Source organism: Scyliorhinus torazame, chromosome 15, assembly GCF_047496885.1.
Source record: "Scyliorhinus torazame isolate Kashiwa2021f chromosome 15, sScyTor2.1, whole genome shotgun sequence".
Taxonomy (NCBI): domain Eukaryota; kingdom Metazoa; phylum Chordata; class Chondrichthyes; order Carcharhiniformes; family Scyliorhinidae; genus Scyliorhinus; species Scyliorhinus torazame.
The window spans coordinates 122,178,561-122,203,627 of record NC_092721.1 but is presented as its reverse complement, the minus strand read 5'-3'; the positions used below and the strand labels follow the sequence as shown (position 1 = coordinate 122,203,627).

At 48.7% G+C, this 25,067-nt stretch overlaps 1 protein-coding gene across 4 annotated transcripts in view; it reads right to left on the bottom strand.

The window, feature by feature from the left end:
• LOC140391779 (PC3-like endoprotease variant B) overlaps window positions 1–25,067 on the bottom strand; it is a 1,275,236-nt gene that overhangs the window by 446,114 nt on the left and 804,055 nt on the right. For all 4 annotated transcript variants that reach the window (XM_072476646.1, XM_072476647.1, XM_072476643.1 and 1 more), the window contains exons 8-9: window positions 3,832–3,914; window positions 1,106–1,194 (exon numbers count right to left, since the gene is read on the bottom strand). In XM_072476646.1, the coding sequence (XP_072332747.1) occupies window positions 1,106–1,194; window positions 3,832–3,914 (172 nt within the window). The remainder of the gene's footprint in view (window positions 1–1,105; window positions 1,195–3,831; window positions 3,915–25,067) is intronic.

Here is a 25,067-nt window from a genome sequence, read left to right as displayed (position 1 = left end):
ACAATCAGCTCCTTCACTCCTAATCAGTATTGAATGACTCCTGCTGGAAGTAGGTGTGCGAGCAGATATCAGGTGAGAGTAGGATCAGGATTAGATGTAATTCCCTCGCATCAGAACAGCCTACACACCAACCGCTGTTTACTAATGTGCATCAGTCTTTGTTCTGATGCTGTAATTCAGCAGCAAGGAACCTTTAAGCATTTGTATATCACAGTATTTACCAGACCTTTGGCATGAGGCAAAGATGAGCACTAAAGTGATAGCTGGCACGGTACAAGGCCTAATATACAGACACTGTGGAGTTCATTACTGTCATTGGATTGCTGTGCTTTCTGTGTAACATTCTGCTTCACTGTCTTTAATAAAGGAAACAAACCAGATTTAAAAATATAAGTGACAGTCACATCAGCAACAGGAATAAGAATGACACAGAAAGGCAATTAAAATTGAAAATGAATGTTCTGGAGAGTATACCAAGAGTTCCACAACAGTGTGACTGCCAATCACAGTAATACCATTGTTTCACTCCTTGATTTAATGTGTTTGTAATACTGCATCTCGGATCCTGCACTGCCTTCCATTTGTGCTTGGAATCCTGAAAGTCAAGTTTTATATTTAGAAATTTGCTGACAAAATCTTTATTAAAACCAGAAGAAAATGGCAAAGGAGCTGTGCTGTATAATCAAAATGGCATCCCTGGCAGCATGGTGGTGCAGTGGTTAGCATTGCTGCCTCACAGCGCCGAGGTCCCAGGTTCGATCCCGGCTCTGGGTCACTGTCCGTGTAGAGTTTGCACATTCGCCCCGTGTTTGCATGGGTTTCGCCCCCACAACCCAAAGATGTGCAGGGTAGGTGAATTTGCCACGCTAAATTGCCCCTTAATTGGAAAAAATTAATTGGGTACTCTTAATTTATATATTTTTTAAATGGCATCCCTGCAATCGGTTAGCACCCAGAAGCACATTTGTGTATACTTTTCAATTGCCCAGTGTGTCACTCAGCAAAATTGCAGTTACAATTTCACCAGAAAAAAATGCATTGGCACAGCACAAAAGATATACAAATCTATTCACATTCATCCCATTGTCGTTGCACATTTAATTACCTCCAATCTTTGCATCATAGGCAATTCCAACCCCACAGAAGCTGTTGTTGGCCTCCATTGCCACTTCACCAGCGCATTTTGTTCCATGACTTGGTGACATGAAAAGAAACACAAGAGCAGAGTTCATGTGATGTGTGTGCGTGCGATATATCTAATTGACGTCACCACAACAAAGCTAGGCATTCCCAGTTTTGATTCAGAAATAAAAAAATGCTGCCCAGTAGTCTTTCATTTGGAATTAGCGTAGCAACAATCAAGCTGAACATATTGTACTCATGGAGTCCACAATTTGATTACTTCTATCTGGTATATTTACATTTAGTTGATATTTACAGAAAGTATATATTTTTTACATTTTTCAAAATACATTTAGAGTACGCAATTAATTTTTTCCAATTAAGGGGCAATTTAACGTGGCCAATTCACCTACCCTGCACATCTTTTTGAGTTGTGAGGATGGGACCCACGCAGACACAGGGAGAATATGCAAATTCCACACGGACAGTGGCCCAGGGCTAAGATTGAACCCAGGTCCTCAATGCTGTGAGGCAGCACTGCTAACCACTGCACCACCGTGCTGCCTTAATATTTACTGAAGAGATACCTGAATCCCTTTTTATTATTTTAGCATTTTTAGCTGCATTATTATTATCTAATGTCTTTTGTCACAAGAGAAAACTGAAAACACCTCAATCCGGATGCCTTGAACCTTTTGGAGGGTGCAAAAGGGGAGGATTTCCAGGCAACAACTGGAAAACAATCTCAAGATGATAATATAGACTGGGGACTCTGAGCGGCAGATTTGGATATTTGTTTTGCAGGTAAAAGGATAGTTGTATTGGCTGCAGAGTGGGGCCGGGTTTCTCTAAAAACGCGGCTAAGTGTTGACGCCGGCATAAACACCGGAGTGTTTCACGCCGGCGTCAACGGGCCTCTTGGCCAAGCGATTCTGTAGCTCACAGGGAGCCAGCACGGCGCCGGAGTGCTCCGCGCTGGTCCAGCTACCATACGTGGCCCTGCACTGCTCGCCACGGGTCTGCGCATGCACGCGGCGGCCACTTCTGCGCTGGCGCCGCGAAACATGGCGAAGCCACACAGCGGGCCGGCGCGGAAGAAGGTAGGCCCCCCTCAAATTGTGCACTCCTGCCGATCGGTAGCCCCCGATCGCGGGCCTAACCGTCATGGAGGCCTCCCCCCCCCCCCCCCCCCCCAGAGACTGATCCCCCCGCCCCCACCAGGATGGTCACCGCAGCCGCGACGCCGAGCTCCCGCCGGGTTGAATCATACGTCGCCGGGAACTCGGCCGGTCGATCGAGAATCACCGCGAGGGCCTCTTTCAACGGCCCCTGACCAGCGCCGTGTCAACTGTGCACGTGACTGGTGCCAATTCTCCGCTTGCCGGAGAATCGCATCCCGGCGTCGGACCCGATCGCGGTTCTGAGGCCCCATTCTCCACCCCCGCGCCGAGCACCATTTCGGCGCGAGGCTCGGAGAATCCCGGCCCTGGATGTGGGGAAAGTGGTTGAGCTCGGAGTTGAGCAGTATGCCAAAGTTCTACACATCAAAGCCTGAGAAGACAGCCAGGAGGAAAGCTGCAGGTTTTGAATGCATTTTCAGAAGCCAAAATAGACAGCCTTTGCCTTTGCTGACATTTAGCTTGTGGCCCTACTAAAATGAAGCCAAATGTCACTGATGGGAGTATTTGCCAGTTGGGACAATGTCCAAAAAGCAAAACATGTGCAAGTTACCAACACCAATAATACCACTTCAATCAGCTGCACCCTTCAGGGAAATAAAAACATTGTTTATGCTGCATGGTATTTGAAAATTATACAAGTTGGTTTCAGAAGATAAATGGATGAAGAATAAAATTATGGATGCTGCATTAATTGAAATGACCGAGATTGAGGTTGATAGATTTTTGTAATGTATGGGTATCAAGAAATAAGATAGGTAAATGGAGCTCAGGTACAGATCAGTCATATGTTAATTGAATTGTGGAGCAGGTTGGAAGGGCTAAGAGGCCTATTCCTGATCTTATGTCACTTTGATACACTGCTCACCTTTTGTTCCTATGCCACTTCCATCATCTATTCAACATCTCACAGGACAGCGTAGCAGTCCTCCTATGTCATCGCCGTTCCTTCTCCTTCTTCCACATTCCCTTCTCCTGTGCTCCCATTCTACCCTCACCATTGTCCCTACCTCACTCTTCCCTATGCTGCCCTCCCTCACCACTGTGCACCCCTTAGTAATCCCTCCCCACTGTGCACCCAGTAATCCCTCCCATACCATTTTCCTCATGTCACCTGCCATTTTTCACCTCTCCAAGTCGTCCTCCAATGCCATCTCCTCTCCGTACTGTCTACCTTCCTCCAATGCTGCTGCACGCTTCCACCCCCATCCCTCTGGCATTCCACCCCACCTGGCCCACCCCCTTCTCACCCCGTCTCATGCCTTTTTGCACCCAACTGTCATTGTCGTTAGCCAAAACCCAAAGCTGGGAGAGGCCGGGGCCAAGTGCCAGTCAGCAAGATTGGGGAGGGGAAGGGCCAGGTTGCTGGGCAACATGACTTGGCCTATGGAATGGTGGGGGACAGGTCCAGGAAGTGATGCACGTGTGCTAGGCTCCAACCACCAAATCAAACAACTGCCCAATCAGAAATTGCAGACAGTCAGAAACTGCATTATTACTTAGGATTAAAAAATCTATTGAAAGATTTTACCCATTATTTTCATCAAAACCATCAGGAACAGGATCGTGCTGATCATCAAAATGGTCATTGAAATCAAAGCTGGCATGGGGATCCTATGGAAATAAAACAATAAAGTTAACCCATTTCTTTTTATAGTGTAAAGGCACTAAACACATTTCAATTAGTTCAATACCTTCCCTCCAGGCCAATTAGTTTTTTTTTAAACGCTTGAAAGTATTTTGACTCCTATCTCTTCAGCTCAAACTGGCATATTTACAAACTCTCAAATTTGCAGTTACTGAAATCTTTCAATAAAGTAGCCAGAAAATCACTCTGTTGGATAGCTGTGTTTACATCGTATTTATAGCATAGCATATTCTGCTGATATGTGTTCCAGAGTTTGTTGACTACTGTGGTAGAGTGTCTCTTTAAGGGGGCGAGGTCCCGAGAATCATGTGGCCCAATCTGCGAATGGATGGCGAGCGCGCCTGGGACTGAGTGCGGGTTTCCCAGTTTATTGGACATTTGGAGTGTTGGGACATTGTAGCCTTTTATCTAACTCCCTGTTTATAGTTATTTTAATAAACCATTATTCGTTAAATAACTTTGTGGTCACCCATCTGTCAGGATATAACATTGGCAATGAGGACCAACCGGAGTGCCTTCCTAATGCTACAGAAATCGGGAGCGCAGACCTCATGTGAAAATCAGTCCTTTGAAGCAAACTTGTTCAGCCGCCTTGGAGTGTCAAAATGCCCTTTTTGACAAACTAGAATAATTTAAGGTTCACTCGATTGATTCCAGAGATGAGGGGCGAGATTCTTGACTCCCGCGCCGGTTGGGAGAATCGCCTGGGCCGCCAAAATTTCCCGGGACGCCAGTCCGACGCCCTCCCGTGATTCTCCCAAGCGGCGGGAACGGCCCGGTCGAGTTCCGCGGGCCGCAGGCCGGAGAATCGCCGGAGATCCCCAAAATGGCGATTCTCCGGCACCCCCGCTATTCTCAGGCCTGGATGGGCTGAGCGGCCAGGCCAAAACGGCAGGTTCCCCCCGGCGCCATCCACACCTGGTCGCTGCTGTCGGGAACAGCGCGCGAACGCTGGGGGGCGGCCTGCGTGGGGGGCGAGGGGGGATCCTGCACCGGGGGTACCTCAAATGTGGCGTGGCCCGCGATCGGTGCCCACCGATCGTCGGGTCGTCCTCTCTGAAGGAGGACCTCATTCCTTCCGTGGCCCCGCAAGATCCGTCCGCCATCTTCTTGCGGGGCGGACTTAGAGAGGACGGCAACCACGCATGCGCGGGTTGGCGCCGGCCAACCCGCGCATGCGCGGATGACGCCAGTTATGCGGCGCCGGCCGTGTCATCTATGCGGTGCCGCCTTTACGCGGGCGACAAGGCCTGGCGCGTGTAGATGATGCGGCCCCGATCCTAGCCCATTGTCAGGGCCTGAATCGGTCGGGATCGGGGCCGTTTCGCGCCGTTGTGAACCTCGACGGCAGTCACGACGGCGCGCCCACTTCGGCGCGGGAGTGGAGAATCCCGCCCGAGGAGTTTGTCGTATGAAGAGAGGTTGAACAGTTTAGACCTGTACTCTCTAGAGTTTTGAAGAATGAAGGAAGATAAAATTGGGCTATACAAGATGATAAAAGATATGGATAAAGTAGACGTGGTGTGGATGCTTCCTCTTGTGGGGTATTCTAGAATGAGAGGTCATAGTCTCAGGATAAGAGGTAGCAAATTTAAAACAGAGTTGAGGAGAAACTACGTGCGGGATTCTCCACTCCCGCGCCGAAGTGGCCGCGCCGTCGGGAACGCCGTTGAGTTTCACAACAGCGTGAAACGGCCCCGATCCCGACCGATTCAGGCCCTGACAATGGGCTAGGATCGGGGCCGCGTCATCTACACGCGCCAGGCCTTGTCGCCGCGTAAAGGCGGCGCCGCATAGATGACGCGGCCGGTGCAGCATAACTGCTGTCACCCGCGCATGCGTGGTTGCCGTCGTCTCTAAGTCCGCCCCGCAAGATGATGGCGGACGGATCATGCGGGGCCGCGGAAGGAAGGAGGTCCTCTTTCAGAGAGGATGGCCCGATGATCGGTGGGCACCGATCGCGGGCCACGCCACATTTGAGGTACCCCCCGGTGCAGCATCCCTCCTCACCTTCCCTGCAGGCCGCCCCCCCAGCGTTCGCGCGCTGTTCCCGACGGCAGCGACGAGGTGTGGATGGCGGCGGGGGGAACCCGCCATTTTGGCCTGGCCACTTGGCCCATCCGGGCCTGAGAATAGCGGGGGTGCCGGAGAATCGCCATTTTGGCTGTCTCCGGGGATTCTCCGGCCTGCGGCCCGCAGAACTCGACCGGGCCGTTCCCGCCGCTTGGGAGAATCGCGGGAGGGTGTCGGACTGGCGTCCCGGGAAATTTTGGCGGCCCAGGCGATTCTCCCAACCGGCGCGGGAGTGGAGAATCTCGCCCTACTTCTCCCAAAGGTTGTGAATCTGTGGAATTCTGTAACCCAGAGTGATGGATCCTGGGAGAGAGAGTACATTTAAGGAGGAGTTAGACACATTTTTAATAGGTAATGGGTTGAAGGGTTATGGAGAATGGGCAGGATGGTGGAGTTAGGGCCATGAGATCAGCCATGATCGAATGGCAGAACAGACTGGATGGGCCAAATGACCTAATTCTGATCCTATATCTTATGAGCTTATGAACTTATAATTAAACTCTAACATGGAGCAATGGGCACGATATATTGAATGCCTCCTCTATTTTTTTTAAGGCTACTGAAATTGGCAGGAGGGGGGGGGGGGGTTGGAAGATAAGTAGGTGGTAATCCTATTAATGGCCTGTGGGGCTCTCACCTACAACCTGATTAGGAGTCTGACTTCCCCAGATGCCCTGACTCTATAATATTCGAGGAGCTGGTGGAATTAGTCGAGGGAATTTATCACCTGAAGACCTTCACCATAATGTATGAAAACAAATTTAGTTTGATGAAAAGGGCTCCAGAGGAGATGATTGCGTCATTCATGGTTGCCTAAAATAAACAGCTGATCAATGTGAGTTTGGGTCTGCACTCAGTGCCATGTTGCGAAACAGGCTAGTCTGTGGTGTTAATGATATGGAAATACAAAATAAATTGTCAGCAGAGGCAGGCGTTACCTTAAAAGAGGCATCGGAGCTCACCCAAGCTATGAAAAGTGTTGAAAGGGGGGGGGCAATAGAGTTGCAGAGCGAGCAAACAGGTGAGATCTACTAGGTTTGGTGGGAAACTGCTGGGAATCGTGATGCCAGGGATGAAGGCGGAGCAAATAATGAGCAAAGAGGCTTGGAGCAAAAGACAGTGCAGCGGTACAAGGAATTTGGTCTGCAGTCTAAGAACAATGAAGAATGCTACTGGTGTGGAGGAGATCACGCTCAGAAGAGATGTAAATTCAGGGAAGCTACATGTTCTACCTGCAATAGGAGGGGACACATTAGAAGGAAATGTGAGACTAGACAGAGCCCACAGGGGGCTATCAACTCCGACTCCACTATACAGTGTTGAGAATAACCTTGAAAACAGATCTGAAGTGTACAGTTTAAACAATATAAGTGTTGGCATGATGCTATCAATTAAGATTGAACTGATGGCTATTGGTCAGCCACTTAGAGTCAAACGGGAGTCAATGGGGATCAGGAGGAAAACTCTCCACTGGTTGGAGTCACACCTGACACAAAGGAGGATGATTGTGGTGGTTGAAGGTCAATAATCTCAGCTCCAGGACATCATTGCAGAGTTCCTCAGGGTAGTGCCCGAGGCCCAATCATCTTCAGCTGCTTCAGCAATGACCTTCCTACGATCATAAGGTCAGAAGTGGGGATGTTTGCAGATGACTGCACAATGTTCAACACTATTCGCGACTCCTCAGGTAATGAAGCAGTCCATGTTCAAATGCAACAAGACCTGGACAATATCCAAGTTTGGGCTGACAAGTGGCAAGTTACATTCGTGCACACAAGTGCCAGGCAATGACCATCTCCCACAAGAGCTGATCTAACCATTGCCCCTTGATATTCAATGGCATTACCATCGGTGAATCTCCCACAATCAACATTTTGAGGGTTACCATTGATCAGAAACTGAACTGGACTAGCCATACGAGTACTGTGATACTGTGGCTACCAGAGCAGGTCAAAGGCTAGGAGTCCGACGGCACATAGCCCGCCTCTTGACCCCCCCAAAGCTTTTCGACCATCTACAAGGCACAAGTCAGGAGTCTAATGGAATCGTCTTCACATCCTGGATGAGTATAGTTCGAACAACGCGCAAGTAGCTCCACACCATCCAGGACAAAGCAGCCCACATGGTTGCTCCCCCTTCCACAAACATTCAATCCCGCCGCCATCAACGAACAGTGGAGCCGTGTGTAACATCTACAAGATGCACTGCAGGAACTCACCAAGGCTCCTTTGGCAGGACCTTCCAAACACACGACTACTACCATCCAGAAGGACAAGAGCAGCAGATACCTGGGAATCCCACCACCTGGAGTTTCCCCTCCAAGTCACTCACCACTCTATGACTTGGAAATTTATCGCTGTTACTTCACTGTTGCTGGGAAAATCCTGGAGCTCCGTTCTTAACAGCACAGTGGGTGAATCTACACTTCAGGGGCTGCTCAAGAAGGCAACTCACCACCACCTTCTGAAGGGCAACTAGAGATGGGCAATAAATGCTGGCCAACCATTGATGCCCACATCTGTAAATGGATTGTAAAAAAGGAAATCGATCTTGCTATACACTTTCTAGATACATTGGCAGTGTTAGCGTGGTAGATCAAGATTTGCACCCCAATGGACCCCCTATTATCTCAAATCAAGCACATGGTCCTTCCCAGTTGGCATTTTGATAACAGGTCTGTTGCAAGTAAGAAAAGACGAGTTATGTTGTGAAGGTTGAGTATTACCATGGGAAAAGGGTGGTCATTTCCACTTCAGCACGAAAGCTATTATTACAAGTGCTACACTGTGCCCATCCTGGAATGACTAGGATGAAGATGCTCGCACACAGTTATATGTGGTGGCCAAGAATGGATATTGACATGGAGAATCTGGTCAAACAACGTGACCAATGTCAAATGCAGCAAAACCTGCTGTCTTCGGCCCTGTTGCACTCCTGGAGTGGCGAGGTTGATCTTGGGTGTGACTACACGCCGATTTTACGGGCCCATTCAGGGGCTCCTGTCCTTGCTCATTGTAAATCTCTCCTAGTGGCTGGACATACACAAAATGAAGCCCACAACCTCATCAGCAATGGTAGAAAAATTGTGACAGACATTCACCACACATGGGTTGCCTTAGGTTTTAGTCTCAAATAATGGGACTGCTTTCACTAGCGAAGAGTTCCAGCATTTTATGAGAACCAACAGCGTTCAACATCTTTGACTTGCTCCCTGTCACCCTGATTCAAATGGACGGCTGAGAGGGCTGTCCAAACATTCAAAGCCACCATGAAGAAACAGTTATCGGTCTCTCTACAAACTAAATTGGCCCATTTCCTGCTCACTTATCGAACTGCACCTCATGCCACCACAGGCTTTACACCCGCTGAGTTGCTAATGGCCAGACGTGTCAGAACATGGGTTGGATATTATATTTCCTACTTTGACAGTGACGGTGGAGGCTAAACAGAACACACAGAAGAAACATCACGACTCAAAGAAAACTGAGAGAACATTTGAAGTGGATGATTTGGAATGTGTGAAGAATTTTGGTGCTGTCCCAAATTGGATCCAGGGAACGGTCGTAGTGTAGCCATCTGGGATGGCCACTTCCTGATTACAAAATGGACACTTTGCAAAGATTGCAGGGAAAATGGACAATACTGAGAAAGCAAGCAGGTCAGGGTTTGTCTGTTGATTGGAGCCGCAGCTCCCAGACAAGACTGAAACCGCAAAGCCATTAGCATACTAATGAGCCATCCCCGGGGACAAAAGAGTAACATTTGAGTAACCGATACGAAGACAGACACCCCGGCGCCAGAGGAGACCAGAACAAAGCAGGCCAACGGCCACCTAGGACACGCCCAGCAATCAGGGCACCCACCCCTCTATTGGAGGAAATCGATAGAAACGATTGGGAAACGGCCCAATTAATTGGGGGCAAGTTCAAGGCCCCTTTTGGGTATAAGAAGGATCTCCCAAGAGAGAATCGCTCTCTTGGCTCCGGCTCTCACCAAGGAGAGACCTGCCCAACAGCTGCACCAGAACAAATAAGTCCAAGGTCAACGCATGCTATGACACAGACGCTCCTAGCTGTTATTCTATACCAATTCGACCCCAGCAGCCTCAGAACCAAACAACGGCCATTGTTCCTCTGACTGAGTGGGCGCCCGAAGCTAAGTAGAGGCTTTAGCAGTAGTGATCGTTCAGTTTGTAGAGTTTTATGCATGAGTATATTTGACTGTGTGTAAATAAATGAGCATTGAGTTTGAACTTACTAACTGGTGTATTGAGTCTTTGATCAGTATTCGGTTTTGAACCTTGTGGCGGTATCGAGAGATACCTGGCGACTCAAGAGCAAAACATAATTAGAATTAAGGAAGGCGACCATATTGGCTGCCATCTTCAGAGCCAAATTAAGAGAAACACAATTAGCAACATTTACTGGCAACCTCTGACGGGACTCAATCTAGAAGTGGCCTAACCACTCTGAGAGAACCCAAATTTGAATTGGAATCCAATTGGAAACAGAAAACCCACAAGTGTGAGAACAATACTGATCAAACCTCCGAGATTCTGAAATGTGTTAATGCATGCGTACCAACAGGGATATAAGGTAAACCTGAGACATTTTGTTGCGTATAACTGTCGGGAGTTTTGTAGGCCGGAATTTAGTGTAAGCCGTACCCGTGTTTACATCATCACTTTACCACCCCCGTTCCAAATTCAGCAGAGAACCCAGATAGAGAAAATGGCAATGAAGGCAATGGAACGCCTTATGAACCCCCAGGAATTCGAGCTCGCAGCGACTCGTAGAGTAGGACAGTGTTCCGTATGGGAAGAGAAAATCAGAAAGTACCTCAAAGGGAAAGGATGGCCCCTTGGGAGCGAATTCTGTGCGAATGATGAAACAGGTCCCGGGAGTATAGGACATACTTGGTGGGAGAACCTGTCAGAGATCCACAGGAAGAGCTCAGGGAAAGCTCGCAAGCCGATGGCAATCATGTCCTGCTTGGCACAATTGCGAGGCACAGAGGAGGTCGTTAGGATGCTCCGTAGAGAGATAGAAGAGAGAGACAGAAATAGTGAGGGAGATGTGAGCGAGTTTGAGAAAGAGAATAAAGATTTGAGAGAACAGTTAACAGCGAGGAACAGAGAGGTGGATGATGCCAAGGGGGCACACCAGTCTTGTCTTGCCCATTTGAGTAGTTTTCAGGCGCAATACGATAAGGCCTACCAGGATACGCAACGTACGGTCTTAGTAAGACAAGAAACCGAGCAACAGGTAGAGAAATTGCAGAAACAGTGCAATAATTTGAAAGCAGCCCTACGAGCGCTCCACACTTCCACGACAGAACAAAGGCAGAGCTCAGTAGATCACGCAAAGTGCCGGAAGCAAATTGCAGAATTGCAATCTCTGCTTTCTGTCCAGAATGGGTTTCAAAGTACATTTGGACCACAGTTAGACCAGGAAAATGGCCCCGATTGGCAGGAGTTAAATAAAACTGCCCACAGATACGTTCATGGGACATGTACGCAAGAAAAACCCCAAAAGAGAAAAGCACTCCAACTCCCGACTGAACAGGCAGAACACACCCCCATGAACCCTGTAACCACACACCGCAGGGCCGCAGCAGAAGGAAACACAGATTCCCTGTACACAACCCCGTTAACCGTGACCCAATTACGGGACGCATGTGGAAAAATTACACCATTCCTTCCCACATTAGACCCTCACCAGTTTTTCACTAGAGTTTAACATCAGGCTACCATGTACGGCATGGCCGAAAAGGAGCAAGTGAAGCTCACAGTTTTAAGCCTCGACCCACAGAATGTAGGAGGAGGCACACTCCAAAAGATGCACATAGCGATCCTAGATGCGATCGGCTATAACAGAGGAGACCCGGTAGAAGGCCTAAACAAGTGTAGACAAAAGACAGAGCACCCCACAGCGTTTGCTGGACGCTTGTGGATACATTTCACAGCAGTTTTTGGAGAGTTAGCCCGCACCCATTTGTCCCCAGATAACACGGCCAAATGGACTCGAATCCTAGTCTCTCATGCGACAGACGCAGGACAGAGAGCTTGCGCAAATTACAACCCGTCAGACGAGGCTCACAACGAGAAATGGGTTTTGAAGAGATTGTCCCGCACTTGGAAACATTCAGTCCAAGGCAAAACCGCATTTGTAAAACCCGAAGAAGAGCAGGCCGACATGAATCCAGTTATAGCACACCAGAACCCCGCATGGGTAAATGAGTGTAGGAACAGCCCACCACAGCCTAAATCCCAGGAATGTTACAACTGTGGACAATTAGGACACTTTTCACGAGAGTGCAACATGCCCCAAAAGCAGCAGAGAAACCAGCAGACAGGCACCCTAAATAAGAATAGGGCAAAGCCAATCCATAGGGTTAGCGCCCGTTCAGAGAACATTAACATGAACGGCACTGACTGACGGTGTTCGGGCTGCCCAACTTGGGTCTGCGACACACTTTGGGACAGGTCCGGTAGAGCGGTCGTAGCAGGCAAAGTCCGGGGACACCCCGTAGAATTTCTTTGAGACACAGGAGGGTCCTGCACCACACTCAATTCCTCCACGATGTTTCAGCGAGACACGTGGCCCACAACAGACACCATCACACTCAGCGGCTTTACAGATCATTTACAACAAGGACACATCACACCCCCTGTAGCGATACAAATCGGGAACATTACAACTAAACACCCCGTAGTTTTGGTCGATCTACCCCAGACAGCTGAACACATCCTAGGAATCGATTTTATGAGCTCCCAGAACCTCTCTTTTGATCCAGTTAATAAATGTGTATGGAGAATGGCAAAGGCAGCACGAGCCCCTGCCACGCTCACAGTTGGAGACTATGAAAACAGGATTAGCTCAGTAGGAGACTTCTGGTTTGCCCCTCGAGCCATTAGTCAGGACAAACAGGTTAGGGAAGTCCTGCAGCAACACAAAGCAGCATTTGCACAGCACAAACATGACTGTGGCAAGATAGCCGGCTTGGTAAACATTACAGGTCCCGACCCCAGATCCCAAAAGCAGTATGGTTTTCCCCCAAGAGGCAGAGGGAGAAATCTCAAAGGTACTAGAGAGTCTGCTTGATCAAGGCTTACTCAGATCAGTAGCCTCCACAAATAACGCACCAATTTGGCCTGTCAGGAAACCTAATGGATCATGGCGACTGACCATTAATTACCGGGAACTGAACAAAGTAACCCCAGTAGCAACCCCCACCATAGCCACGGGTCCCGAGACCATGCTCAAACAGGGACTAAAGTCACAAAAAAAAAATTTGGTTTTGGACATTAGCAATGGCTTTTGGTCCATTCCATTGGATAAAGCGTGCCAGTACAAATTCGCCTTTACATTCCAGGGACAACAATATACGTGGACGTGCCTTCTAAAAGGCTTCCACAACTTCCCCTCCATTTTCCACCAACAGCTGGCAAATGGACTAGCAAAATTTTCCCGCCCCGATTGTCTAGTCCAGTATGTAGATGACTTACTACTACAGACAGACACAAAGGGAGAGTACATTTCGCTTCTCGCCGAACTCCTAGCACTCATAAAAGAAATTGGATGTAAAGTCAACCCCAAGAGGGCCCAGATTTTGCAGGAAAATGTGATTTACTTGGGTACAGTGATCACACATGGTAAACGTGAGGTTGAGCAAAAGAGAATTGACTCGATCGTCAAATTGCCCCTTCCCCATAATGTCTCAGCCCTCCGGTCATTTTTAGGACTAGATGGTTACTGCAGAAACCATATTGATGGTTTCGCCACAAAAGCAGCGCCCCTATCCCAACTTCTCAAGAAGCAGGCACCTTGGGAATGGCTTCCATAGCACATGGATGCCGTGGATGCTTTAAAAAGAGCCCTCAGTATTACAGATCCCAGATCCACTTTCTCTGTACGCAATCGAAGTTGCAAGCACTGACCGAACCCTTTCGGCCGTGCTCCTCCAGGAACGCCATGACCAATTATGCCCCGTGGCATACGCCTCATGCGTGTTAGGTCCTGTCGAGCAAGGATTTTCTGCCTGCGAAAGGTACCTGCTCATAGGTTTTTGGGCAGTACAGTACTTTGCCTAATTTACAGGACTCAACCCCATCATCATTCTCACGGAACACACCCCACCACAGCTATTATTAGACGGTCGACTTAAAGATGGCACAGTCAGCCAAATCCGTGCAGCCTGTTGGACCCTCCTTTTACAGGGACGGGACATTACAGTCAAAAGAACCAAGACCCACACTTTCCTAGCCGATAATTTGCAATATGCAGGAACCCCATATGAGTATGAGATCATCACCAGAAAACACAACACATGCCCATTTATACCTAAGTCAGCTCCCAGGAAAGCAGATAATACACCCCAGAAACCCCAGCCCACAGACACGTGCGCACCCCTGAAAACTTATGTGGATGGCTCCTCCACAGTTCTGAATGGAAAGAGAATTACCGGTTGCGGCATTGATGTAGAGGACACGCAGGGACACGCCCTTGAAGAGAGTTCACTAAAGTTGCCAGGACATCTAGCCTTGCAGGCAGCAGAACTGGCAGCCATAGCTTACATTGTAGACCACCCTGACTCGTTTCTGACCCCAGCAGACATCTATTCGGGCAGTTTATATGTCTGTAATAGCTTAACGGAATTCCTACCCGTGGGAAACTAGAGGATTTGTTTCCGCAGACGGAAAGCCCCGACCCTCAGCCCCATTACTCTGACATATCCTAAAGACAGCCAAAAATAGGAAATATGGCATAATTAAGGTTCGCAGTTATCACCGTTCTTCCCCCCCCCTGGTAACGTTAAAGCAGACGCCCGAGCGAAGGCAGGTTCCAGGCATGGTTACTTTTGGAACCCCCCCTTCCCGAGAGCACCCCAGTACACGCGGTTCAGGTCTCACGGACCAATATTCAGGATATAGCAGAGGCACAGAAGGAAGATGAAAAACTCAGGGAAGTTTTAAAAGGAACTTTCCCAGCCCCGTATGACAAGTTTAAAAACGCAATCACCACACACGACGGTGTGATTTTAAAAGAAGGCATTTATGTAATTCCCAGCCAGGACAGGAACCAGATTATTTGTCAGTTCCATTACAATCATGGACACCAAGGCATTGAACCCACCCTAACCCACCTCATACCGCTCTGCTGGTGGCCTGATTTAAAAGCCGATGTTACTCACTACATTGAAAATTGCTTGATCTGTGCCCAGAACAATCCGGACAGATATGCAAGCAAGGCTCAGCTTAGTCACATCCGCCCCGTTAATGGCCCCTGGACGAATTTGCAAATAGACTAGATAGGACCCTTACTCCCCTGCAGAAATGGTTATAAGTATGTGCTGGTGGTCATCGACACCTTCACAAAACGGGTGGAAGTTTTTCCAGCGAGAACGAATACGGCCAAGATAACAGCTAAAATACTAACACAGCACATCTTTACAAGATGGGGGCTCCCACGCAGTATAGAGTCCGATCAAGGCTCCCATTTTACAGGACAAGTAATGAAAAGCGTCCTCACAATTTTCAGAATTAGGCAACAGTTTCACATAGCCTACCACCCCCAGTCAAGTGGCATTGGAAAGAGGATGAACAGAACTCTAAAAGCCACCCTCAGGAAAATGGTACAACAGAACTACAGCACCTGGGATTCAGTTCTCCCATTTGCTTTAATGTTCCGAAGAAACACGGTATCCACGTCCACAGGATACACCCCCCACACCCTCATGACCGGACGCCCCATGAAAGGGACAGAGTATTTATTAGGACTGGATTTGGCCGGCCCCGCAATCACCGCCCTCATGCATGAAAATGCTGTACAGCAGTTACTTGAGAACATAAAGGAAGCCCAACTCGCAGCAGCTGTGAGACTTGGGACCAGGAGGAAACAATGCAAGCTTGTTTTGCCAAAAAGGTACACGCCATCGAGTTTGTAGTAGGGCAGCAAGTGACGCTTTCCCTATAAAACCCCAGTTCATTCCTTTCCCCAAAATTTTCCGGACCGTACTCCATTCCGGACAAAGTAAGCCCCTCGGTATACAAGATCACATATCCCAATGGCAAATCTGCGAAACCAGTTTAAGGCTTATGGCTCGCAGAACAACCATTCACACCACATCTCGCTCGCAGCAGCAGACGAGCACACCCCGCCCACAGATGACGTATTCCTACCCTCCCCCAGCCAGTCCAGCCCATCCTCAGACACATCTTAAACTCCACCCCCAGAGGCACGACTCCGCCTCTCCCTTCCTACAACCAGCAGCGACAGCGACAGTGATAGCGACAGTAATGACGACAGCCACAGCACACCACGTTATGATTATACCCCCGCACCAGGCCCCACTCCCAGCGAATCCGAGCATGATTCCAGTGAACCCTTCGAAATCACAGACATCAAAGCCCCTGACCCAGACCCACTGCCCGATGATTACGGACTAAAACCTAGTAGCTCCAACCTCGACACACGATTCTGGCACCGCGACAATTCGTTCAGGCTCATCTGGAATGATGAGATGGACCCCAATTCGCCCCAAGCAGCTTTAGCCAAACTACTCCAGTCAAGAGTATGGCAGCTGGAAAAGGTGATGACATAGAGTCTGACTCCCACCAAACAAATCCCTTTGCGACCCTGTTCGCTACCGAGCAATGAGGTGTCCACATGATGGCAAAAAGGAACCGATGGAGAGATACTGTGTCCTTTCTGATGGAACCTGCACCATGTTTATTGTATGTTTGTTCATTTAATGTACATGTTTGTTGTTTGTGAATTTGAAAGTTTTTCATGGCCCCACGCCACCATCCTTTTGATGCCCAATGGCTGTTAATGGAACAAGTTTGTCCACAGACAACCGTTCAGAGGAACTAGTTTGTCGACAGACAACCGTTCAGAAGAACTAGTTTGTCGATAGACACCACTCATAGCTACTTTCCTGATTCGATCACGAGAGGCAGCCCCCCACGACGACCACATTCTTACCCGTTGTTGCCAGTCGCTCAGGCAGTGGAGAAACGGCACTGATCCCCGCCCTACCTGAGGAACCCCCTCTGGTCAGCTACGCTCAGGTAGAGCATATACTGCACTGGTCACCATCCTACCCGGGGATTCCACCCATTCTTACCCACCGCGGCCCATACGCACCACATTTTGGCTCGTTACGTTCAAAATTCTTTTGTTTGTTTTTTGCAACCCTTAGGTTGCTTCCGTATGCTATTTACATCCTCAAACACTAGGATCGTAGATCGCACAGGCTGCGAGACAGTTCGCACTATGTCAGTTTTTTTCTCGGATGTCTTGTCCCAAATATTTGGTTTAAAAAAAAAGAGGGAGTCACAGATGGTGACCAATCATAATGGGTAATTGGCAACAAAGGACAGTCAGACAGACATACGAGAATATTAATCAAGATAATAACAGATATTATGCTTGTGTCCATAGAACTCCGGAACCTCAGGAACCCCAGAGGAAGAAAAAGAAGACAGAAAGACGGAAAAGATGAAGACAACCTGCATGTTCACCTGGATCTTAGCGGGATCCCTTCAGTTGCGCGCGGACGCTATTCCCCTGACCCCCTACCACACAGGCCGTGAATGATTCCCACCCCTACCATACACAGAACCCCAAGATAGTTAGCCCTAAGACAGTTAACGATACCCCGATCTGGTGTGATAATTTTATCACCTGGTATTCACTATCCTACATAGTAGAAGCCCTCTTAGTACTGGCGATACTTTGCAGTGTCGTGCAGACACTTAGAATCAGAAAAAGGCGAAGGAGAGCCTACCACTCTCGCGCCCAGGTACACACGTTTAGGTCCCCTATTTTCAGATATCACCAAACCCCCGAACCCCTTGACATGAATTAAAGTGCATCCGCTTCTCTTTATGTGTGTTTTGTTCAATAAAGAAATGTAAACCTCTGTGCCTGACTGCCAGGCCAGAGAAACTTGTGTTGCTGCTATTTGTACAGTTTAAATGTTGTAGAATTATTGTTGATTGTTTGAGTGAGGATCGTTTATTTAGGATAGTTAGAGGTTCCAATTTTTTTATTTTGTAATGCATGCATGAATGTCATAGCGCCCCGTAGAGTTTTATACTGATGTATGTAAATAAAATGATTTTAAGTAAAAATTGCATTTCATCGGACAGGGCAGTGTAGAGCCCGTGAACTACTTATGGGTGCCCCGCTTGGTCAGAGAATGAAGACGACGCAGTAATGTGATCCTTCACGCTTCGCGTTGAGGACCACAAGGAGGGTGTGTAGCCATCTGGAATGGCCACTTCCCGATTACAAAATGGACACTTTGCAAAGATTGCAGGGAAAATGGACAATACTGAGAAAGCAAGCAGGTGCAGGATTTGTCTGTTGATTGGAGCCGCAGCTCCCAGACAAGACCGAAACTGCAACGGCATTACCATACTAATGAGACATCCCCGGGGACAAAAGAGTAACATTTAAGTAAACGATACCAAGGCAGACAGCCGGGCGCCAGAGGAGACCAGAACAAAGCAGGCCAACGGCCACCGACGGCACGCCCAGCAATCAGGGCACCCACCCCTTTATTGGAGGAAATCGATAGGAACGATTGGGAAACGGCCTAATTAATTGGGGCCAAGGCCAAATTGAGACAGGATATCCTGTTCCCCCGAGGGGGTTGCAGAACCATCAGCAGGGTTACCAATACTGCTTGGGAGGCAGTGGCACAGGTGTCAGTGTGAGCAGTATGACTAGGAGGACCGCTGTACAATGTGGGAAGAAGACCAATCACCTCCATTGAACTGCAAGTTAAATTACCACCTCTCTCTTAGCATCAGTTCCGCCTGTCACCCCTCAAATTCCCAAACCCCCACAAATCACTGGGTGACACCATGCACCCTCCCTACAACCGATCTTCCTGCTTGCTCCTCAGAACCCACTGTCACCCACTAGTACACCCTTTCATGCCCAGGTACGTGATCTGCTGTAGACCCCTGATACATCAAGCATGCGGCTCAAGATGCCCTTTCTTTGTCCGCACAGGAGAAGATAGCCTATAACAAGCGGGGAAGGGCCAAAGGGGTGGGGGGGGGGGGGGGGGGGGGGGAGGGTGCAGGCGGCGGAGTACCAGAGATCCAAATCCTCACCCCCTATGAAGCAATGGCCCTGGAAATCGCGGAGTTGCCCGAGGAGAGAGCAGTCACCGACAGCGGCATTGGCCTGCACCACTGAGTGAGAACCCATTGTCCCTTCACCCAGATGACCTGTCTCAAGTGAATTGTTCATTTCGGACAAAATGTTCCTTCCCTCTCACTGACCACAGTCCATTGTCTTGCAGGATCTCTATCATGCGTCGTTCCCCCCCCCCCAACTTCCACCAGCGCAGAGACACATACTTAGGTAGGCGACATTAGTGGACATGCCTCTGGGCTGTATCTAGTGAGCACCACACAGTTGCTGATGCACATCAGGTGGAGGCAGGAACATCCAAGGGAGTCAGCAGTTGGAGGGTCTGCTGGATTCCAGGACACAGCTAAGTCCCAGTCAGAGCCTCTGGACAAAGTTTTCCAGAGCTGATGCAGGAGGGAATATCAGCGACATTTCAGCATGTGCATAGCTGATTGCAGGAATCCCAAAGGCTCTGGAGATGATGCCAATAATAGGTATCACCGAGGCCAGCACTGCCAGGGTAGCGACCGCAGTGGAAATCCTGGAGCGGAGCATGGCATCAGCATCTTGAGCGATGGTGTCCAAGCATGGCTCAGTCTGTGACGACCATGGCTGAGGGCCTCGACATCTTGTACAGTCGCTGAGGGACATGCCCCAGGCGCAGGTGGACATTTCCAAGGCACTGCAGAGCATGGCCCAGTTGCTGAGGGCGTTGACGCCATGGTGCAGGAAATGGGGACCGCTAGGAATGGCAGAGTCAAAGGCCTCTGGAACTCACTCCAGCTACCCTTCTGTCCCATGGAGACCCCCAGTGCCCTGTGGGCACCATCAGGGAGGAGGAAATGGAGGAGGCCAACCTGGGGCCTGCCACCAAGGAGATGACAGCCGTCTCCAGTTCTTCTGAATACCCCCCCACTTCCTGACACCGGTGCATCTCAAGAGCAGTGGGCAAAACTGGGTGGTACGGCGAGACCTGAGACACTGATAAGCCGTCCAGTGCCCCTCGGCTCCAGGTCTTCCGGATGACGCCCACCAAAGGCATCAAAGCCACAGGGCATGAAAAGCAGCTGGCTGCCTCCACCTCTGATGTGCATCCTGGGGATACAACTAGGCTTGGCACTAGACCACGAAAGATCAAGAGAGAGGATCACTGAGTTGGAACTGGGGGGAGGTGGGGCACTATCAGTAGCTAGGGTGAATGGAAATGTCAAATGTACACAATTAAAACATGTTACACCTGATACAAGTGAAGCCTCTGTCACATTAATCTGCCTGCACCCCCACCCCATGTTGCCTTCCGATCCCCCCATAGTCCCAGGTACAGTGGTCCAAGATCTCAAATATCCCCGATGCAGACCGCATTCGGAGGATGGGTGTAAGCACGCTGTCAGCAGAAGGACAGGAGTCAGACTTTGTCACAAACTGAGGAGCACCACAGCTAACCACACAGCGAGTTATCTCGCTGCCATGTATATTGACCTGCTGACAGTGCCGATGCAGGCCTATCATCCTTGGGTGATGTTACACAGACACTTGGAGGGTGGAACAGGGACATAAAAGGGGGAAGGAAATGGTTGGAAAGGAGGGAATGGGGGGGGGGGGGTAATTGGGGGCGAGGGGTAATTGGGGAGGAGGGGTAATTGGGGTGGAGGGATTGGGGGTTGGGGAGGAATTGGGGGTTGGAGAAAGGAGAGATGGAGGAGTGTAGGGATTGGGAAAAAGAGGGATTGGGCAGGGAGGGGGGAGCTGATGGTAAAGCCTTGCCCTATGAGAATCGAGGGCCTCCCTGGTCCTCCGAGCATGCCAGACTCTTGCAGTTACCTGGCCTCCTATGCGGGTCCTCCACCCCTCCTAGTCCTCCTCCTCCTCTGCCTCCATAGCCTTGCTGCTATGCCAGGGTGTGGAGGGCACAGCAGACTACCAAAAAATGAGAGACGCTCTGGGGAATATACTGCAAGCATTGGAACCGCATTTGAAGCAGTCCGATGGACCACCCAATGACAGCATGAGTGGCAACATGGGCCTTGTTACATCGGGCCTCCACCTCGATCTCTGACCCCCGCACTGGCATCTTCAGCAGGACCTCAACGAGCACCCCTTATCTCTCGAAGAGCCAACCCACCATCCTGGGGTAGTGCTCGAAGATGCTGTAGATCTCAGAGTGCTCCAGGTTGTAGCTGGCATGCACACTCCCTGGGAAGCGTGCACACAAGCTTGGAGCATGATACGGAGGTAGTTGTTGCGCTCGTGTTCAACATTCAGGAGGTGGAACCCCTTCCTGTTAGTGAATTGAATTTGATTTGATTTACTGACACGTGTACCGAGGGTACAGTGAAATGTACAGTTCTGCGTACAGTCCAGACAGATCATTCCATACATGAAAAAGCAAGACCATAGGAGATCCTTGGGTTCAGGAACAGGGCAAGGTGGCACCCTGGTTTTACCTCTGGCATCCGGGCAGGCCAGGGTGGCACTCTCAAGAGTCAGAGGCGTCCTGGATGAAGAGGTGATGGAAAAAATTCAAAGTGTGAACTTGACTAGGGAGAAACTCCCCAGGGTCCAATAAAGTGATTACATAGCGTTGGGGAACTCACTGACAGAACCGGGGGGAAACGTCCAGCAAATTCCGCCACAAATGACACTTAGAAATGTTTCCATTAGATTGCGCCCATAGATTTGAAAATCAACCACGTAACATTCCACATATCACATTAGCCATTAACAACAAGGACACATCACCGTTTAATATTGGTACCAATACAAAGCTATATCAGCTCATTTTCACACAAAAAGAAACAAGATATCACCTCAACAGAAATGGAGGATAAGCCTGAGAATGTGTTATCATGTCCAGAACTTTGTCGTAGAAATGATCTGTCCATCAATGTGTGACTTGTTCCACATATAAGTGCAATTCTCTGTACAAGAGCCGCAGCTGTGCAAGTCGTCCCACACAGCCCAATCTCACCGGAACCAAACCCTGGCATCCACATATTCCACAGGTGCTCAAGTGCAGTTGACCGTCCTTTACTTCCAGCGTGGCTAACCAGCGGTGGGGTGCCAGTCACATACAGCACTCACCACACCAGCAACAAAAGCAATCTGTGAAGGTATTTCTTCAACAGCGTCATCAGGTGGCCCACTTGGATCAATGGCATGTGCCAGATCCTGCAATGTCTTGTTGCCTTCTGGACTCATATGTCCCCGAGCCCAGTGTTCCAGAACTCATGTATCTTAAAAAATAAATTGTCCTTCTTTCCGGCCAGAGGAAAGGAAGGAAACAGCAACAGCAGCCTCCAGGCATCTGCAGCTAACAGCAGGAGTAAGCAGCAAGCACAACCTGCAGCTGTGAAGTGCTCTCACAATTAACAAGGCCAATTCAGCATTAGCAATAGCCTTCGGCTGTGAAGCTAGAGGCTGCTTACAGTTAAAGGGAGTTAAAGTGATTTTCAACATTGAACCAAGAGCTGGATGTGTTTGGTAGGACAGACAAGCAGAAGATGTAGTTGCCCCTGTTACAGTTATCCATAATACTTAAAGGTAGCTTGAAGGCCTGACAGACAAAAAGCCTCTCACCCTGCCCCCCAGCCCAAGCATTGGGGAAGCAGCTCTGGTGCCCTTCAGCTGCATGCCCAAAACTGGAAATGGCAACTTACTTCCTCACTTCCCGTCAGTTACCATTGCACCAGTTTCACGTTTTAGAAAAGGAGTACTAAATGGCGCCCACATGATTTTTCACTGGGGAACCAATTAATTCCCGGAAGGCCGTTGTATTCAACTTCAATCTCGCTAATGAGATGGAAATGAATGCAAATGAGTGTTAATGATATGCTTGCCATATTTGGCTGTGATCCAGAACTCACCATCAGCAGCGGGCTGATTGAATAGCAAACTGATTTGTGCCCAGTGAAAATCTTGATTTTGGTCTTTCCTGCTATTTACCCGGCATGCCCAGATCTGCGCCGGGCACAACATGTTGGTTAGATCATGCCTGAAATTTAGGAAAACCTGCTGACCAAAATAGCAAAGGTTTCTGCAGGTGGATTCATAAAATGGGTCTGAAACATCACTGTTTGGAACTGGCATTGAAAAATTCGACAATGTGGGGGCAATTAAAACTGATACACCCGACACAAAGGTTAGCTAGACATTAAGGCCAAATTAAGGTGGAATCATATTAAAAACTGTGGAAGAGAAATAAAGGGATCGCTGAAGACAGAAGAGAAAGAAACCCTTGTCAGACACAATTAAGTTGGAAGCAAAGACTGAAACTGATGCACAAAATTCCAGTGAGGAAAGAATAATGGGCAAAGTGTAGCTGTCAGACTGTGAAACCAGTACTGGTAATAGAGTAATAGGAGAAGTTTAAGAATGAAAAGAGATGAAATGAGAAATTCACTGGAGCTTTCGAAAAGAATGCTTCAATATATCAGAGTCTGATGCTGACACGTAAGTGGAGGAATACACCAACAGTACTTTCTCTCCTTTGACTGAGAGAAGCTAGAAAATGTCCTGACTGCATAGCCACTCTGTTGTTCACCTGCAATTTTAAAGAATGTGGAAACTCTGGTTCTGAAATCTTTGCCGAAGTGGAAGCTATAGACAAAGCTGAAAAATAATTGTAACCGTGATGGGACACAGTTGTTGTTTCATCAGGAACTCCTACCACTCATTGAGTTCATTAATGCTATAATGGCTGGATTCTCATTGCTGTTGCTGGGAGCCACATTCAGGCAGAAACACTCTCAAGGACTTAAAGCTATGCAAGAAAGGTGGTAAGGATAAAAAGCAGCTCTTAAATACAAGGGGTAGGATTCTCTGCCGGTGGGATTCTTCGTTTTGCCGGCACCCGGGGGTTTCCTGACAGCGTGGGGCTGTCCCACAGTGGGAACACTGGCCGGCGTAACGAAGAATCCTGCCGGCGGGTCAGAGCAGAAATGTGGCGCAGCGGGGCGGAGAATCCATCCCAAGATTTCCAGAGTTGAAGTTACAATGAGAGGGCAAGAAACCCGTGTGAGACTAAGAAGAAAACTGGCATTTACTTTTTTTTGAATCAGAGAAAATTAATTCTAAAACTCTTTAAAATGGATAAAGAAAAACATGCAAGTTGGTTTTCATTGCCTTTGCCTGGCATTAACAGGACAAGAACTGTTGTATTCTGTGATCCAATCGTTGTAATGATGGACACAGAACATCTCGTTGTTGAACTAGAAAGATGATTTATTAACAAACACATGGAAAGGTAACACAGGAACTATAATACAGACAAAGGCTACTAAATGAATTCAGTAAATTCTCCTGGAGCAACTCTAAGTGCGACTATCCTGTTCTAATCTTACTACCAACTGGTGGGTATCTCAAGTCACGTGATAGATATCTATTGCCATCAGCTGGTTGGAGGTCGCATTGCTAACTATATACAGAATTGTGCACAGGCATATCACCACAAGACCAACATCAGGATAGGGTTGTTAGCTTTATTGCCCTGTTAACATTCAGGAAAACAGCCAGCTTCAGTTTGTCAGGTGTTCAGCGCCTGCCTGCATCAGATGAAAGGCCTGTTGCAAATCATAGGACTGTTGTAGTATCCAATTTGGGGTTTAATGGTGTAAATTAAGATCCTGTTTGCTAGTTTCTGTCTGAGCCTATGCTGTGCAGGCTCTTGGCCACCTCCATGGACAATGAAACTGAAGAGACCCACCAAAAGGAGGCGCCAAAATATTTGTTTAGGCCTGAGAGAAGCATTCCTCTTTTGGGGCAGACAAAAATAATCCTCCAAATTTTTTTATTCATTCACGGGACGTGGGCGGCACTGGCTGGACCAGCATCTATTGCCCATCCCTAATTTCCCTTGAAGGGGCAGTTAAGAGTCAACTGCATTGCTGTGGATCTGGA